This window comes from Ambystoma mexicanum, chromosome 12, assembly GCF_040938575.1.
Source record: "Ambystoma mexicanum isolate Mex_15411 chromosome 12, UKY_AmexF1_1, whole genome shotgun sequence".
NCBI classification, from domain to species: Eukaryota; Metazoa; Chordata; class Amphibia; order Caudata; family Ambystomatidae; genus Ambystoma; species Ambystoma mexicanum.
This window is the reverse complement of record NC_090936.1, coordinates 682,324,336-682,343,082: the sequence shown is the minus strand read 5'-3', so window position 1 is coordinate 682,343,082 and position 18,747 is coordinate 682,324,336. Positions and strand designations below refer to the sequence as shown.

The window sequence follows — 18,747 nt, the reverse complement described above, 5'->3', positions numbered from 1 at the left end:
GGTGCTGAAGTGGCACACATCCTGGCGCCAGCCCTGCCCGTGTCAGTATCAGCATCAAAGAAGTGTTGTGTAGACAAATGCACTGAGGGGTGGGGCTCCTGTCCTGTGAGCAATGCAACGTGTAGACAAATGTGCTGAGGAGTGGGGCTCCTGTCCTGTGACCAATGCAACGTGTAGACAAATGCGCTGAGGCGTGGGGCTCCTGTCCTGTGAGCAGTGCAATGTGTAGACAAATGCACTGAAGGGTGGGGCTCCTGTCCTGTGAGCAATGCAACGTGTAGACAAATGCACTGAGGGGTGGGGCTCCTGTCCTGTGAGCAATGCAACGTGTAGACAAATGCACTGAGGGGTGGGGCTCCTGTCCTGTGAGCAATGCAACGTGTAGCCAAATGCACTGAGGGGTGGGGCTCCATCCATGTTATGTTATTGTGATTTAAACCATGCACCTGCTATTTTCATGGTCTGCAAGCGCTCTGTCAGATCTGAAAAGGAAGGCGTGCTCAGCGCAAGAGAACTTTACTGCGCTGTTGGCCGCTTCAGTTCGGAAAGACCGGTCACTGTGTAGTGGAATTGCTTTTAGTTTGGGCTACATTGTACCCCCCGGCCCCCATCACACACAGTATTCCATCACTGCTTCAGACATTCATACAATACTTGAGGGACACAGAGATGGAGCGATTATCGAATCAGAGCACAGGCTGCACTTCTGTTTTTGCACGCTTTGCTTTTAGTGCGGCACTTGCAAGCGCATCATTAGCGCCTAATTCAAGGCAGATGAAAGTGTAGACTTCGCAAACCCTGATAAATGAGACAATTTATTGCGTTTCTTCGCTCTCTCGGCACATATTACCTGTAAACAAGAGCCTTTCCCAAGCCGGTAATGGCGCACCAAAAGAGCGCTGGGCTGCTGACCTGACGTATGGTCCCTTGACAGGGATTTCCAAATGATTACAAATTGAGGCGAAATATAATATCTTGTGCTTGCAAATTATAGAACACATGATGCACTTCTTTTCGGTACTTACCGTGTAGAGGTTGAACCAGCGTGCCTCAGGGAAATAAACGTTCACAGATGTCACGCCCTGCAAATAACATAAGGCAGATCAATGTTTCTATACCGTCAATGCAATTTCTTCTTATCAAAAATAAATGTGCCTCTTGACAGGTCCTCTGTTCATTACTGAAAACTTGACAGTACAGGGCTGCTGGCAAAACCCTGCTCACAAAGCACAATATAAATAGGGGCTAAGCTTCGATCGCGGATCAAAACATTACTTGATTAAAGTTGGAATGTTGTGCAATAATTCCGGGTCTGGAAAATAAGGGCAGATGTGAACCATATTAGTAGGTCGATATTTTTTCAGCAACCTCTTTTTCAGTTCACATACACAAGCAAACAAAAAATGGCACACATTACGAGTTCCCACCGTATCCCGCGGAACCACTGTAACTCCCCATTCCATGGAGTCCCACAGGACTCCTTGGGATGTCATTCAGGCATTCATCTGCCGGTAGGGGCCTGATCTGGAGGACAGGTCAGGCCTTACGTAGATCACAGCCCTTAAAGGCAGACTTGTAGTTTGCCAGGGACAGTTGCTGGTATATGTTATTGCCAGCACTTCATTTCTGGACCAGCAAACTTGGAATTAGCCTAAATGCATTGCTGTAGGGACAACAAAACACACATATTTGTATTGATTTCTTGCAATTGTCCATTGCCCACCAAAAAGAGACCATAGGTTAGTAAAATGTTTTCACAATAAAAACATGCTATCGGCCTCATTACGAGTTTGGAGGCAGCCATGCCCTTAATAAGGGCATGGCTGCCTCCAAACCCGGGTCCCCGGGTCCAGCAAAAGGAGACTTACCGGGCCATTCTGACCTTGGAGGGCCTGGTAAATCCCTTTCGCGTGACCCAGACCCGGTACATCCCCATTCCCATTGAGCCCCATAGGGCTCAATGGGAATGGGGAGGATGGCAACAATGGCCCTCTTAATAACAGGGCCGTTGCTGCCACCCGGTACAGCTCACGGGGGCCGCTCTGCACGCCTGGTCTGACCAGGCGTTCCAGAGCTGCACCCATGAGCACACTCGGAATGTGGCGGTCCGGAATGAACGGCGGCCGCCACACTCCTAATGAGGCCCAATATGTTTATTAATGTATGATTATTATTAATATATGATTATTAATTGAAAGTTAAAATGAATAAAGGCAAAACAAGAAAATTAATTCTTCATAGCCATATTGCTGGTACCTGGTTGAGCATCTCATTCCTCATCCGAGTTGCTGGATGAAGTATCTGAAAAAGATTCGATTTCTTTTTCTTACACTGTTTTTCTGGCCTCTTTGGTTAGAAAAATAGCAAAACGGAGTATGGGTATAATATCCAATCTAATTAAGGGTAAACTACTTCGTCTTTAAATAGCATTTCTTTCTTCAATGTCTCAATTTTTTTTAAGGTTTTATATGCGCTAAACTGTTTAACAGATTCAATTTTCTCTTTGGCTTCCGTAATCAAGGTATTTGTAAAAAAAACCGGTTTAGACGTTGGATCTTCCAGAATATTCTTAATTACTCTCTTGGGCTGCTGTAATTGTCAGAACAAATAGGTCTCAACTACATAAAGTCGTTGCGTGGCTGAAGTCTGCTAGATAATCTGCATCATCTAGAAAGGGGCATGTCGCCCCAACGGCATCCCATTGGCTTGTAAATACTCTTTGAGGACATGTCATGTAGCTAATCTCTTCATTATTTTTCCTAAATCTCAGCGGCGAATCACTTGACTTAAAGTGATCAACATTGGTTGATCCTTTTAATTCCATATTCAGCTTTTGATGATGGTCCACTTAGCTACCTGCTCCTCACTAAAGCTCATAACTTCTATTCCCACCATAAGCTACCTACACAAGGAATATGGGAGTGCTACTTGTCTCCAGATAAAATGGCACCAAGGCTGTGCAAAAAAAAAAGTAAATAAGAGTGGTTGTGAATAGTGCAGAATGTTGTCCTCTTTCAATGCTTACGGTTGACATGTTTATGTTCTGGTGAAAGACTTGTTGCAACTGTTTTGGAAATAAACACATTTTCATTTAGAGGAGTCTAGCTACCGCAAAATTGTTGGAATGACTTTTGCAACCATACCGAATGATGAAATCAAATACAGAACTGGGCAAGGACACATGCGCAACAATATACTGAAGAGAGGGTACCAGGAATGCCCCTCCTCACCCCTATGAACATGACGGGCCAAAGAGTCAAGAACGCCCAAAGTCACTCTTTATTCGGACAACCCCCAAGTGAACCACTGACTGACATGTATGCAGAGAGGTATTCTCTTAGACAGCCATTCCAAACTTATCCAGTTAATGTCTTCATGGATACGGGTGACTCAACAGTGATCATGTATCCAAATACCAGGATGGACAGCATTGACTGAAATGCTGAGAAAGCACTGTGCTGACGTCATTAGTGACACCACCTCATAGCTGCGTTAGTCATGAAGCACACTCGCAACCATGCACAGCTTACACAAACATACACTGGTATACACAAATAACATGCTTACACAGTTCTGTAGATAGAGGACAGATACATACACACAGTCAAAGCTTTTATTATTTTCCTCATTAGCCAAGCGCAGCAATGCTAAACGCAAGGCAATGAAGAGATCCAGAGCAAGTTTACAGATGCTTATGACAAATTAACCCTATGGAACTACAGGAATATATAAGAAGCCACATATGACTAACCTATAGGAAATATAGAACAATATAAGTGTGTAAAAATCATATTATAAGTGTAATGAAAATCACAGAAGGCCTCAAGCTGCAGGACACAAGACGAGGGAAGCAGAACCAAGCTGTAAAAAGCAGGAAGGCCAAGTTCACAGCAAAGGTCAGAGATAAACAAGCACATTCCAAACTTCAAACGACAAGTAGGAAGCTGCATAAAAACAGAATAAATCATCATAATTGCAGACCAGGAGAGCTCAATGTTGTGGTTCACAACCACGTGATGCGGCCGAGTTAGACAATGGGTATTCACCTGCAGTGGGAAGACATCCAGTTCTCAGCAACCCAGATGAGAAGTGAATCAAAATTATATTTACAATGTTGCAACTTGGAGCGCACTCTCATAGGCACAAGTGGTGGTGCTACCAGATACAATGGGACACATAGGGCCTCATTACGACCCTGGTGCTAAGTGTTTAACGGACGGCACCGTTAAACACTTAGCGCCTTACTACGAGGTCCCTTTGCGGGACCCGACCTTAACGGCTGGTCTACACCAGCCGTTAAAGTAGGGACCCGCAAAGGGACCTTGGTGCTCAGTACGGTACCGCAATTTGCAGTACCATACTTAGCATCTTCCCCATTCCCATAGAGCCCTATGGGGCGAAAATGGGAATGGGGAAGGGCCATGGTTCAATGGGGAATTACTGCCCCGCCAACCTTGGAATGGGGTGGTAATTCCCCATTGAACCATGGCGGACCCGGTACAACACCGGCACCAACCATGGTGCTAATAGCGCCATGGTTTAGCGCCGGTGTTGTAATGAGGGCCATAGTCATTTCACATCACCTTGAAAAGGTGCGCAGAGGGCTGAGAACCGAACTGGGTCCCATGCCTGGGGAGACCAGTTCTAACCAATCAGGAGACAGAAATCCAGGGATGGATGGCAGAGGGAAAGGGTCAATGTTAAGTCTGCAACCCTGCAATCACAGGTTGAGCATTCGGTGCAAAATTGCAACAGCTCTGCTGGTGGCACACTACACAGAATTTAGAAATCTGTGGATTAACTATCCTGGTGGGTGCTGGATATGGCTAGAAATGCTCCCAATCTGTCACAATCACTGGCCCTCAAAGAAGCAAGATAGATCCACCTCCTGGATAACCTTGACCATGGCCTCAATGATATTTTGCACACATATTGATCATTTATTTACCTTTCTGTTGTGTGTTTTAAATTCTATGACATAATTTATTCAGGTCACTGGCAGGCATCTAGGCCCTCGCAGACTTTGGCTTCCTCCAGTATTCTAGTCTAGCCGCCCACCAACCAGACAAGGTTGGCCCCAGCTGCCTAATTGGGTTTGTTCTAGTTATTCCCCAGTTCACAGCAGTGATGGAGATAGCGCCTCTGTGAATAATGTGCTGCAATTGCAGCAGCATGCAAAATTCCAATTACTTGAATTTATAAAAAAGAAACTAAGCTTTATCTTCATAAAACTATATATCCATCCTTGAACGAAGCTGCAACATGTTTGACTGCCTCTTTCACTTTCATCTGCATGCCAGATCATCCAAGAACATATTTTGGCAGATACCCAAGTAAGATCAAAGGAGGGATAAAGAAAGGTAAATCACAGTTTTAATTTGAACATGATAATTACCAAATCAAATTTTTTTATTCAAGAAAATCATATATTTAGGATTCTTGGACCTCTCCACTGCATTCACCATGATGGACCGACGGAAACTGCGAATGATCTTAGTCCAGTTGAGAGTACTGGGACGTTTGCATAAATTAATAGTCACATTCCGTAAAAAAGATGCAGAGGAAATGTACAGAATATTTCCAAGCAAATATAGAGCTGTACCAAGGTTGCATTCTCTAAATGAGTCATAGACAGCCCTAGGAGGAGCTACCCTCAATGCTCACATTTTGCCTTCCGTTGGATACCCCACCTATTGTATGCTATGAAAAGTCATAATTGCTAAGACATCTTGAGCACTACAGATACTAATTGGTACCTATGCCACATTCAAAAGTGTAAAGGGCCTAAAAATGAATGAGGATAAATCTATTGGTAGGTAGAGGAAAGAATTTGGAACAAATTCTAGATAACAAAAAACCCATCAGTTAGGAGATGAAAATTATCTAGGGATGTGCTTTACATCAATAATGAAGTAGGTGACCCTCATGGATAAGCAAGCAACATCGATATGGGATGTGTTTGCTAGGAGGTGACCCACATGTGTAAGCAAGCAACATCGATATGGGATGTGTTTGCTGGGAGGTGACCCACATGTGTAAGCAAGCAACATCGATATGGGATGTGTTTGCTGGGAGGTGACCCACATGTGTAAGCAAGCAACATCAATATGGGATGTGTTTGCTGGGAGGTGACCCACATGTGTAAGCAAGCAACATCGATATGGGATGTGTTTGCTGGGAGGTGACCCACATGTGTAAGCAAGCAACATCAATATGGGATGTGTTTGCTGGGAGGTGACCCACATGGATAAGTAAGCAACATCGATATGGGATGTGTTTGCTGGGATTTCCAGACTTAGAAGGAACATACAAGTATAGCCAATTGAAACACTCTAAGAAATGCAGAGCTTAATTTTGGGGCTACGAGTCATGTAGACTGATTCATAAAAGGGAAAACAGATTTTGCCATCATCTTTTGACATTAGCTCCTTCTGCGTCCGTCATTCGCAGTCAATTTGGAATTAAGTTGGAGCCACTTAGATTCTACAATTGCCATGACACCCATTCTATTTCAGACTGAAACATGGAAAAACCGGCAAACCACACCGACACAGCTAATACTCACTGACATTCTCAAACAGGGTGCCCTGACTATAGCATGGCTTGCATATGTAAAGTAGATGAGCAAAAACACGGGGCACACCCATGATTTAGCAAAAGAGTATTAGGGTATTTTAGAGTAACCTTTATAGAGTTAGCGATAATTTGAGGTGCGGGGGAGAAAAGGCTCAACCTTGGCAACTAGGTTGGGAAAATGGAGGACAAAAAATGGTTGTTCCTAAAAATGTAGGAACTCCCGCCCCCTGCACACTGTCTGATATCTGCAAAGCAGATCAATAACTTTTGTGTGTTTTTGTTTTACTAAATTTCATAGCACACATTTCAATAGACAATTAAATAGGTGGAGCAGTCAAAATGAATAACAAGCTCACAAAATTTATATAGACAACAAACATGATATTTATTGTACAATATCTCTGGGCCCGACGCGTTTCGAGTATAAACTCTTCTTCAGGGGCAAAACATATTTCACAATTCACAATTCAATTTCTAGAAAAAAGTAGAGAAGGATACAACTTAGAATTTTTCATATAATTCAATTATTCATACAAACTTTCAAAACATTAAATCATAGATGTAGTTTGAATCCTTGTGTAGAGATGTCTGGGATAGTACCTAGTAGCTCAGTTTAAGTCCAATCAGATAAGTAGTATCTCGAACCAACACGAAAAGGATATATAATTTGTGGGAAAATGACAAGCTAATCTATTTTAAAAAAACTAAACTAAAAAAAGTAAAAAAAATTATATACAATTATGGCATAAACCATGCATATAGGTAGTGTGCCACTTACCAACTATGGAATAGGCATAGTTGAAAAAACATATACGATGTCCACGGATAGCGGGTGCTTTAGAAAGGTAGCGTGGGCATCCACACTAAGTGAGAAATGTGAAAAGTTAATAGTATACTTAAGGTTCTAGTATAGGTAAAGGTAACGGTAACGGAGTTCCATTAACACTTACATTAGTTTCCCAAAAGGATTCCGGCAAGCGGTACGTGGACTGAGTCAAAAGGGACAAGAAGTTTGCGCTAGTACATAAATCTGTATAGAAGAAAGGAAAAGGTAGGAGGAGGTGAGTAATAGTAAACAAAGTTCCAGGTCTCAAGAGTGTCAGTGGACCCATAGATCACTTACTAGATACAGTGTGAATCCTTCAGCGAGCGAATCATGGCGAACCTCATCCCGAACAAAGAGGATGTTGTTCGTTCATGATTCTGCTCTTATGAACTGAAAGTGATGCTGACATGTGAATGAGCATGCGTGGTAGCAGAGCGATCCCTACGCATGCGTTTGCAACAAGTTGAAGGTAATTGGTGCGCGTCGTGTGTCTGATGACACAGTGAAACCGGCGTCAGAACAACATGAAAACAAAGAAAAGCGCGCATGCGCAAGACTAGTAAGCGGCTAAAAATGCCTGAAAGTGGCTGTCTATTTTGTAATAGGCAAGTAATTGGCCATGAGCCATGAAGAGTAATGAAAATTTAGAAAAGAAGAACGCAGACCAGACAAAGTGGTTTTTGAAAGATAAGACGGATAAGTCAGACCGTCCTCTGTCAGTACCTCATTCAGTACATTGATATAATTCAACACGAATGATATTACAGACATTGATATAATGTACATACAGCTCAATATTTTGTAGAATTTACCAGCAGAATGATGACATACATTGGGTAATAATATGGCATAGTTTTTCAAAAGGTGACTTCACAATCATTTGAGCACCCCAAGCTAAAGAAGGGGGAGGTTACAATTTCAATACAATCCTTATTAGCATATATATTTCTTTGAAAAATTACATTTCAACCATATGAGCACATGTAAACACAATGAGACCACCTTGATGGATAGTTCATAGGTAACAGAGTACATTTATAAAAAATGGGGATTTTAACCAAGATATGGTCAATATGAACTGATGTAACTAGATAAGTTGAGGTGAAGGGTATGGTCCTCATAAATAGGGGCCGAGGTAGTAGTCCTCGTTCATGCCAAGAGGGGCAAGTGAATCAAGACAGTGTATCCAATAGAGTTCTCTCTGGGATAGTAGTTTTTGTAAGTCCCCACCTCTGGGAAGTGGATGTATTACTTCAAGTATTACCATTCTCATTTGTGCCACTGTGTGTTGATGATCTCTGAAATGTCTATACACCAGGGATTTGATATTTTTAGTGCGGTTATGCGACATAGTATTTCCCACAGGGACAACGCAGAGCATAAATAATGTTTTTTGAGGAGGAGAACAGCCAAAAGAGGGAAAAAGAAAACCTTGTCAGAAGAACAAACATTGAGGGATCCCATAATAGTTGACATTTCTTCTAAACTACTCTCACAATCTCAATTGAATACCCTCAATTTGGGTATATCATTTATACCAACGAACAATACGAGTTTGTTTGAAGAAGAAGTTAATCTTTTCAAGCTAGTTCGCAAAATGGAGTTGAAAATCTTCTTTGACAATCTAACAACTAATACAAGTGAGAAAGATAAATGCCCATACCTTGAAATGAAAGACAAAAGCCACTTTCATCCTCAAATCAACCATCCTCTAGTAAATCTGTTTAAAACCAAAACCACTAGAGCACTCAAATGCCTTAAATACAGTAAACCCAACAAACAAAACATCAAGAAACATCAGCTTAAAATCATTAAAGATCTAGCAGAGGACAATAGTATTACTATTAAAAAAGCTGATAAAGAGGGTGCCTTAGTTATCATGGACACCGTGCTGTACAATGAAGGCTGTTTGAAATTACTATCTGATCAAGATACCTACCTCAAATTACACCATGACCCGATCACTAATATCAAGGCAATCATTGAGAAAACCATCTCCAAAGCAGAAGAGTCAGATTGGATTTCTGAGAACACAGGAAAGTTTCTGACTAACAATAACCCGGTGACACCAGTCTTCTACGGCCTTCCCAAAATTCATAAAAACAAAATGGATCCGCTCTTCAGACCAATTGTTGCTGGTACAGACAGTGTTTTCCACCACTTGGCAGTATATCTGGACACCGCATTGCAACCCCTGATCCAGTAAACTGAAACTTACTTAAAGGACACCACTCATTTTCTACAAAACATCAAGAACCTTGAATTGGATGAATCAATTTTGTTATTGTTCACAATGGATGTAACCAGTTTGTACACCTCAATTCCCCACAACCAAGGCATTGAAGCACTGGAATGGTTCCTACTAAAACATGAAGAAATCAACATTCATAAAATATTGGCAATTGAACTCATCAACATCATCATTTTTAATAACTATTTCAGATTTAATGGACAATTCTTCCTACAAACTTCAGGTACCTCTATGGGGGTCACCAGTTGTACCTTCCTACGCAAATATTTTCATGTATTATTTTGAGCATACCTATGTCCTAAACGAAACCAGGTGGAAAGATAAGATCAAAAGTTGGTATAGATATATAGTCAATATTTTTGGAATCTGGAGAGGCACCGAGGATGAACTCAACACCTTTTGGGAATACCTTAACAAATGCACCGAGAGAATCCAGTTCACAATGGACATTGGTAAACCTAATGTAAACTTCTTGGATGTCACTATTGAAATAACTGACACAGGACTCAGAACACAGTTATACAGGAAACCCACTGATGTGAACAGTACCTTACATTTTCAAAGCTTTCATCCCAAACACCTGAAAGAAAATTTACCGTACAGTCAACTCCTCAGGGTCAAGCGAATAACTTCAGAGGTTGACAGACTACAGGACGAATATTCCATTATGAAGTCAAGGTTCAAAGACAGAAAATTTCCAGAAAATGTGATCAATAAAGCTATTCTCAGAACAGAAGCACAAAGTTGTGAAGACCTACTGGATCCAAAGACCAAAAATGAAAACAGAAACCTTATTCATTCATTAAAGTACTCTAGCCAGAGCTTTCAGGTCAAACGGATAATCCACAAAAATTGGGATATAATCAAAACACACCCACAACTGAACCGACTTTTTCCAGAACCCCCGATGCTTGCGTACAAGAGGGGCAAAAACTTTCGTGACAGTCTGATCAGAGCAGAAAAACGAAAAACAGACAACCAAACCTTTTTGTCCAAACCAAAAAAGAGTACTTACCCATGCCTAAATTGCCAACATTCTTCAAATGTGATTAAAGGAGACGACATTCGACATGGAAACACTGGGAAGAAAATCCTACTAAAACAATTTGCAACTTGTGATTCAAAAAACTTTATTTATGCTCTGCGTTACCCCTGTGGGAAATACTACGTAGGGAAATCTACCAGGAAAGCCAAGGAACGTTGGACTGAGCAGCACAAGTCAAATATCCACACTAAAAATATCAAATCCCCGGTGTATAGACATTTCAGAGATCATCAACACACAGTGCCACAAATGAGAATGGTAATACTTGAAGTAATACATCCACTTCCCAGAGGTGGGGACTTACAAAAACTACTATCCCAGAGAGAACTCTATTGGATACACTGTCTTGATTCACTTGCCCCTCTTGGCAAGAACGAGGACTACTACCTCGGTCCCTATTTATGAGGACCATACCCTTCACCTCAACTTATCTAGTTACATCAGTTCATATTGACCATATCTTGGTTAAAATCCCCATTTTTTATAAATGCACTGTGTTACCTATGAACTATCCATCAAGGTGGTCTCATTGTGTTTACATGTGTGCATATGGTTGAAATGTAATTTTCCAAAGAAATATATATGCTAATAAGGATTGTATTGAAATCGTAACCTCCCCCTTCTTTAGTTTGGGGTGCTGAAATGATTGTGAAGTCACCTTTTGAAAAACTATGGCATATTATTACCCAATGTGTGTCATCATTCTGCTGGTAAATTCTGCAAAATATTGAGTTGTATGTACATTATATCAATGCCTGTAATATCATTTGTGTTGAATTATATCAATGTACTGAATGAGGACGGTCTGACTTATCCGTCTTATCTTTCAAAAACCACTTCGTCTGGTCTGCGTTCTTCTTTTCTAAATTTTCATTACTCTTCATGGCTCGTGGCCACTTACTTGCCTATTACAAAATAGACAGCCACTTTCAGGCATTTTTAGCCGCTTTCTAGTCTCGCACATGCACGCTTTTCTTTGATTTCATGTTGTTCTAACGCCGGTTTCACCATGTCGTCAGACACACGACGCGCACCAATTACCTTCAACTTATTGCGAACGCATGCGTAGCGATCGCTCTGCTACCACGCATGCTCATTCACACGTCAGCATCACTTTCAGTACATAAGAGCAGAATCATGAACGAACAACATCCTCTTTGTTCGGGATGAGGTTCGCCATGATTCGCTCGCTGAAGGATTCCCACTGTATCTAGTAAGTGATCTATGGGTCCACTGACACTCTTGAGACCTGGAACTTTTTTACTATTACTCACCTCCTCCTACCTTTTCCTTTACTTCTATACAGATTTATGTACTAGCGCAAACTGCTTGTCCCTTTTGACTCAGTCCACGTACCGCTTGCCGGAATCCTTTTGGGAAAGTAATGTAAGTGTTGATGGAACTCTGTTACCGTTACTTTTACCTATACTTGCACCTTAAGTATACTATTGACTTTTCACATTTCTCACTTAGTGTGGATGCACACGCTACCTTTCTAAAGCACCTGCTATCCGTGGACATCGTACATGTTTTTTCAACTATGCCTACTCCATAGTTGGTAAGTGGCACACTACCTATATGCATGGATTATGCCATAATTGTATATAATTCTTTTAGTTTTTTATAGTTTCGTTTTTTTAAATAGATTAGCTTGTCATTTTCCCACAAATTATATATCCTTTTCGTGTTGGTTAGTGATACTACTTATCTGACTGGACTTAAACTGAGCTACTAGGTACTATCCCAGACATCTCTTGACACGGATTCAAACTACATCTATGATTTAATGTTTTGAAAGTTTGTATGAATAATTGAATTATATGCAAAATACTAAGTTGTACCCTCCTCTACTTTTTTCTAGAAATTGAATTGTGAAATATGTTTTTGCCCCTGAAGAAGAGTTTATACTCGAAACGCGTCGGGCCCAGAGATATTGTACAATAAATATCATGTTTGTTGTCTATATAAACTTTGTGAGCTTGTTATTCATTTTGACTGCTGCACCTATTTAATTGTCTATTGAACTGTGTGTTATGAAATTTAGTAAAACAAAAAAACACGAAAGTTATTGACCTGCTTTGCAGATATCAGACAGTGTGCAGGGGACGGGAGTTCCTACATTTTTAGGAACAACCATTGTTTGTCCTTGCATATGTAAAGTATAAGTTATTGAGTTAAAAGTCATACAATGTTGCGCTGTAATGTGGATTGAAAATCCTGACCGAATGGAGAGCCACCATGTTTTGATTGTTGAGGAGAGGATTTGTGGGAAATTAGAATTCGAAAAAATATGTGAACTTGTTAAGTCATCCAATTTGTTACATCTTAGGATAACAAAATGAATGTGCCTGCCAGCATATTTATTAGGAAACATCCACTTTCATCACATCTCATTTCACCTAATCTCTTCTTATCGCATTTATTTTACTGTTTTTACTGAAAATATTTAGATGGGAATGGGGTTAGGTATATATATACAAGGGGGTTGGGGAGGTTGCAGAGAGCGTCTCCCGCATTTTGCGGTAAAGAATGGTGAAACAAATGTGGTAAAAAGGGATTCAGTGAGAAGGAACATGAATGAGTATCATACATGCATTTAGCATCGGGACTATCAGCTCCAAATTGTTTTCTTAATGCCAGGTTTAGATTTAATCCGTTGCATATTAATACTTTGCATGGTAGAACGGGCAGTTTAGCATAAACTGATAAATGCTGTCAGTGCCCAATACAACTTGCCAAGGAAACCCATTTTATTCTGTCCAAAGTACGAGGTAGGGAGGCAAACGTGTATCCCGTTGCAAAAGTTGCTTATCTGCATGCAGTAGCCACACGAAAAAAACATAAGAGTGGTCATGAAAATACGGAAGGGGCGCTCCACTAAGTAAATAACAATGATTAGTAATGTAAAATTGTATTGATGATATTACTTTTAAGTTAAATTGTAGTTTCGGTTTTTACTAGTTTTTCAAGAATGTTTATTAAAATTATTAATAATTATGTTTCTGTTCTGCGTTTTTTAATGTCTTTGTAGCGTTTAATGAATTTGAATTAGAACAAATGATTGTTTGATTGATCTACGTTGCCAGGTAAGCTTGCCAGAAGCATGTTTGCTAGGGTATCAAAGGTTGCTCCTGGCAAGATCTCAGTTATTTTATTTTTTTTCAGGGTGTACGTTTTTGACTGCCTTACACTGTGTATCATAACAGTAGAAATAACAAGGAAGAACGTCACTGTGCTAAAGAAGACAGACGCAAATAAAGTGAAGAAAGGGAAATGTTCAATTGAATGCTGGGTGTATTACCATAAGAAGCTGTATGTTTCCTGTCAGCACAGCTGTCTAGTAGAATTAAGGGCATATAAAAGAAGGTAAATAAAAATTTGATTTTTAGTTTTGGCTATAGGGAATTGTAAAAAAAAAATAATATTTTATTTATAACGTGCTTAATACCCATGGGTTTCTAAGCGCGGAACCGGAGATCGAACCTGTGATGGTCTGCATCGTCTTGCAAGAAGAGCATGTTCCCTCTGAGCTATCCTCGGTAGCACTGAGATGACATGTGATGTGGATCACGGTCCATTGGTGTTTTCTAGCCATTTACCCAGCCATTGGCTACCCGGGGCCCTGCTAGCCTCTAATGCCGTTTGCACCCCCTACCTGCCGCTCTGTAGCCAAAACACATTCCATTGTGGTTTCTTGGAGATAACTCTGTGCTTTCTGACTAGCCTTCTGAGAGGCAATCAGTTCAATGCTGCTGTAAAACCAGCTGCTGGTGGAACAACATTACCCGAAGTACACCTTCAGCTCACCAACTAGATGCACTATAATTCACAGACCTTGCCTGTGACCATATCCATCACCTTCTTTTCGTTTCCTGTATCATGTTTTCAGCTTTGATCCTTCCTTTCATATCCCATTGGCTCCCAGCCACGGATCTGCTGCTATGACCTGTTCGTGCTGTGGCAGAGCTGAAACACAGATGTAGCTGCATTAGCAGGAGCCACGAGAGCACCTTTATGTCCGTCACTACATTTTTTTTATATTTTATAAATTAATGTTTGATCTCATGATTCTGAGGCAAACGCAGGGTTCAAGGATCCTCCCTGTTAAACTAGCATTTGGCCTCTGGATTTGTGTGTGTAAATGAAAATGTTTGGAGAATTGATGGGGGGGGGCAGCTGCAGCTCTTTTGTATAGGGGGCAACACGTTTAAGTTTTCTGGAGCCATTTTAACATTTCCTTGTCTACAATTACCCACCATACAAAAAATGCACATTTTAAAGTTAAATTAACTGATTTTCACCCACTCTTTATTATCTATTGTATAAAAGATGGTACTTCCAATTTTGCTGGATTAAAGATGACAGCGCACAGGGTTTCCCATGTTTGAGAAGTGATCCAGTACTGATTTTGTATGGAATTGTGGACCATTTACTTTTCCAAATTTTCAAATGAGAGCAAAATGAAAAGTCCCAGAATTCATAGGAAAAAACACATCTGAATGGTCTTCTGGCGCATGGTAAGGGGTGACTTGAGTGAGCTACAGGATTTCAGTGCAAGCATTATTCTTATTCTTGTGATTTTAATGTGAAGTCCTAACATGCTTCAGCCTAATTTTGAAACACACTCCATCATTCCTGTTTTCCACAGCTATCAAGTGGAATGTGTGGGAAATGATTTATTAAATATGGTGCACACTAGGTTTTGGGGCAGTTCCTAGAGATTTTTAGGCCTTCATGTGTCAAAAACAATTTCTACCAGCCTCACATAATTTGTTCAAGAGAGTGAGTTGCATTAACATGTACCTCTCCCCTATTGAAGATTATTATGGTTTTAGTCATGTTTAAGTATAAACATGCCACCAAATAAAAAGGTAAAAACACATGGCGCCTCATTGGGAATTTTGTGGTGAATACAATGATTGGGAGTGGTTGTATGGCACTGCAAATGCTCATTTTTGGAGTTCATAGGGCTAAATAGAGATTTATGACAGATGTTGCATGAGCAGTAGTTCCACATGGTACACTCACCGATTTTTAGCATTAAAGTGGATCATTTACCTCCAGCTTTCTGGTGGAGGTCAATCCTCCACTTCAAGGTCAAACTCTGAACTCGCCAGTGCAGTAAAAGTGGAGATGATTTCTGTTATACTTACCACCAAGTTATTTTCTGCATCTCTGAAGTCGTAATTCGTTTTTTGTTTGGATGGGAGTGTGATTATAGAAAAACAGATTGATGGTTTGGGGATGGAATGCAAAGCCAACTTTCAATCTTGATACCTCCGCAACATGGAAAGTACATGTGGCTGCCATTTTGTCTGCACAGGGACAAAAGGGAAAACCATTTTACTGAAGACTGTCCTTCATCGTGGGTCCTGATACCATGGGAGGGTGGATTTGGCTCCAACTCTCTTCAGGTCAAACATTTCTCCAAGCAGAGAGTGGGAGGTAGAGACCTTTCCTCGGCTGGCTCCTTCCTCTGGAATGGCCTCCCCCTCACACTTGAGCCAGATCTGCTTAAATTCTGGAAACTTCTCAAGACTTTCCTTTTCTCCTCTTCGGTCCCTCTCCCCCACCCGTGCTAACTCTCCCTCTGCCGCTGCGATTGGGGCCTGGTCCCTTTAGAGTCATACAGGGGCCAGACCAACCCCTACCAATCCCCCCCAGCACCCTTTGCCAGCACTTGCCACAAACTCCCTTTCTTGGACTAGCCCAACTTGGTCCTCCCTGTCCACTGCACTCATCCTCCGTTTCCCCCTGTTACTTCACACCTTGGCCCGCCCTTCCCTGCCCCTTCCCTGTGGGCCCCCCACTCAAGCACTTCTCCCTCTACCCCCTCCTCCTTTGCACTTTCCACCTTGTCAAAAACTTGCATGGTAGGATTATCAAAAGGCCAATATAACCGTTTTTGTTGTTCTATTTCGTGATTCCCATGCCCCTCCCACCATCTTGTCTTCAGGCACCTGGAAACACTTGTGTATAGGTGGCATACAAATGTCCAATACAGTAAAATGAAATGTAACAGTAATTCTTCACTGCCTTCTTCTGAAGAGTGTCACAGAAAAACTGTTAATACAAGTTCTAGACATACAACTAGCAGAGGACCAATTCTTGTACTGACAATTGCCAGCAGAATCATGTAGCTTTCCGCCAGGCCCGCATTCCGGGCATTATCCTTTACGCTCTTAAGCTCATCTCACTTAACCCCAATGAAATGACCTCCCGCTACACAAAAACCTACAGATCCCAACCATGTGAATAATTAGCCTCCTTCACACCGACCCGTTGAAATGGAGATGACAGAAAGAAAAATGATGAATACTCGAACTGGAGTAATGAGAAACGAAGAGGAGTTTTACCGGTGCGACAAAGGTTTTTGCGGAGACAGGGTGGGCAATGGGATTGTAATGACATTTTCATTTATGGAAATGGAGAACATTTCTTCTTTCTGTCAGCTGCTCAATTTCCCTGGTGTGCACTAATATGACTTTGCCGCTTGATTTCATCATATAGTCGGGTTTAAGTTGCAATTTTTAATTTAGGCTATTAAATGGAGTTCAAAGCGATGCATACAAGATGAAAATATTGTCATGGGAAGTGAAGACAGAGGAAGATGTGAGGAGGCTAAAGACACTATTGGTTTTCTAGGGTATTTTACCGACCAACTGACTACCCAAAACAGTTGGCTTTCTCAATGCTTGTTTACAATGCTTCTTAAGAGGCCGTACCTCAAAGTTAAAATGACAGAAATGTGCAATGCACTACAAGAAATTAATTTTCTTTCTAAAACACTGAAGCAAACACAACACTGATTGACACAGTCTATTGGTTATCTGTAGCTTGCAGAGACTTCCCAGCAGGCCCACAAACATGGACAGACATATGTGTTGAGGCATTTTTTAAATGTTTTAAAATAAACAATATGGTTTACATTTAACCTTCTGCTTATAACACATAAAAAAGAAAATAATAAATGTAATACACATTAAATAACATTAATTCCTTTTGCCAACTTTCACCGTACTCTTGCTAAATATCTTTAATATATTACCTGTTCCACACACTTTTTACCAATACAATATTTGCCTTCAATTATGTTCCAAAAGAAAAAAGTGCAATTATCAACGAGATATGCCTTCCAAGAAATAACTATTGCCAAAATACAATGAATATCTTAGTAATTCCAATTAATTGCATTGTTTTGAAAAAATATAATGCTTCAATGTCACCCTGTTTATTGCTCGCCCCACATGTTCTCCAGTGACACATACATGTGTTTCGAGCTCCTAACACTTCCCTCGAGGGGAGCAAATGTACTCTAAATCTCATAACTTTTGGCCACCCATTTACTTGGGCATTTCACAGTAGTCTTGTACTTCTTTATATCCAAGGCACATCTATATAAATAATATATATATATATATATATATATATATATATATATATATATATATATATATATATATATATATATATGTACATCCTTTAGAGAGCATTTTTCTCTTAATCACAAACCCAAAAATCCGTTTTATGAAAAACAACCTGTCTAAATATGGCAATGTTTACGAGCTCGTCAGCATAAGCTGGCTACGGGGTTCATAAGGATCCAAGCTTTGTAGGGTAATTACCCAGATTGTCTAGAAACTCCTATAAATCAAGAAGAAAACGATTGAAAAGTAAAGGTGCAAGCAAGAACCCCTGCCTGACCATTCTGATCAAAGATACCCTTGCCCATTAAGGATTATTTGAGTGGTATTCCTTGATTAATTTTAATAAACCAAGTGGGATGTTCTTCCAGATTCTACCCCTATCAATCGTGTCAATGGCAGCTGTCCTTTCTTGCAGCCAGTAAAGGTTCTCTGTCACTTAAGGCCTCTGGAAACACATCCAGTTTGTCGTCCTTGATAAATGATCAGATTGTTATTAATATCCTGCAGAACTTAATTTTCTCCTCCCTTTACTTAAATTTTTATGTCTTCAAACATGTGTCCGCTTCTGTTTTTTCTTGCCTCTATTTAGGTTGCGTTGTTTCTCGACTTTCCAGTGGAATGG

The 18,747-nt window shown here is 40.7% G+C and overlaps 1 protein-coding gene across 1 annotated transcript in view; it reads right to left on the bottom strand.

Annotated features, from left to right (window-relative positions):
* Positions 1-18,747, bottom strand: part of LOC138513998 (lysosomal alpha-glucosidase-like) — a 1,078,298-nt gene that overhangs the window by 307,973 nt on the left and 751,578 nt on the right. The window contains exon 18 of the mRNA XM_069629222.1: positions 1,026-1,082. Coding sequence (XP_069485323.1) covers positions 1,026-1,082 — 57 coding nt within the window. The remainder of the gene's footprint in view (positions 1-1,025; positions 1,083-18,747) is intronic.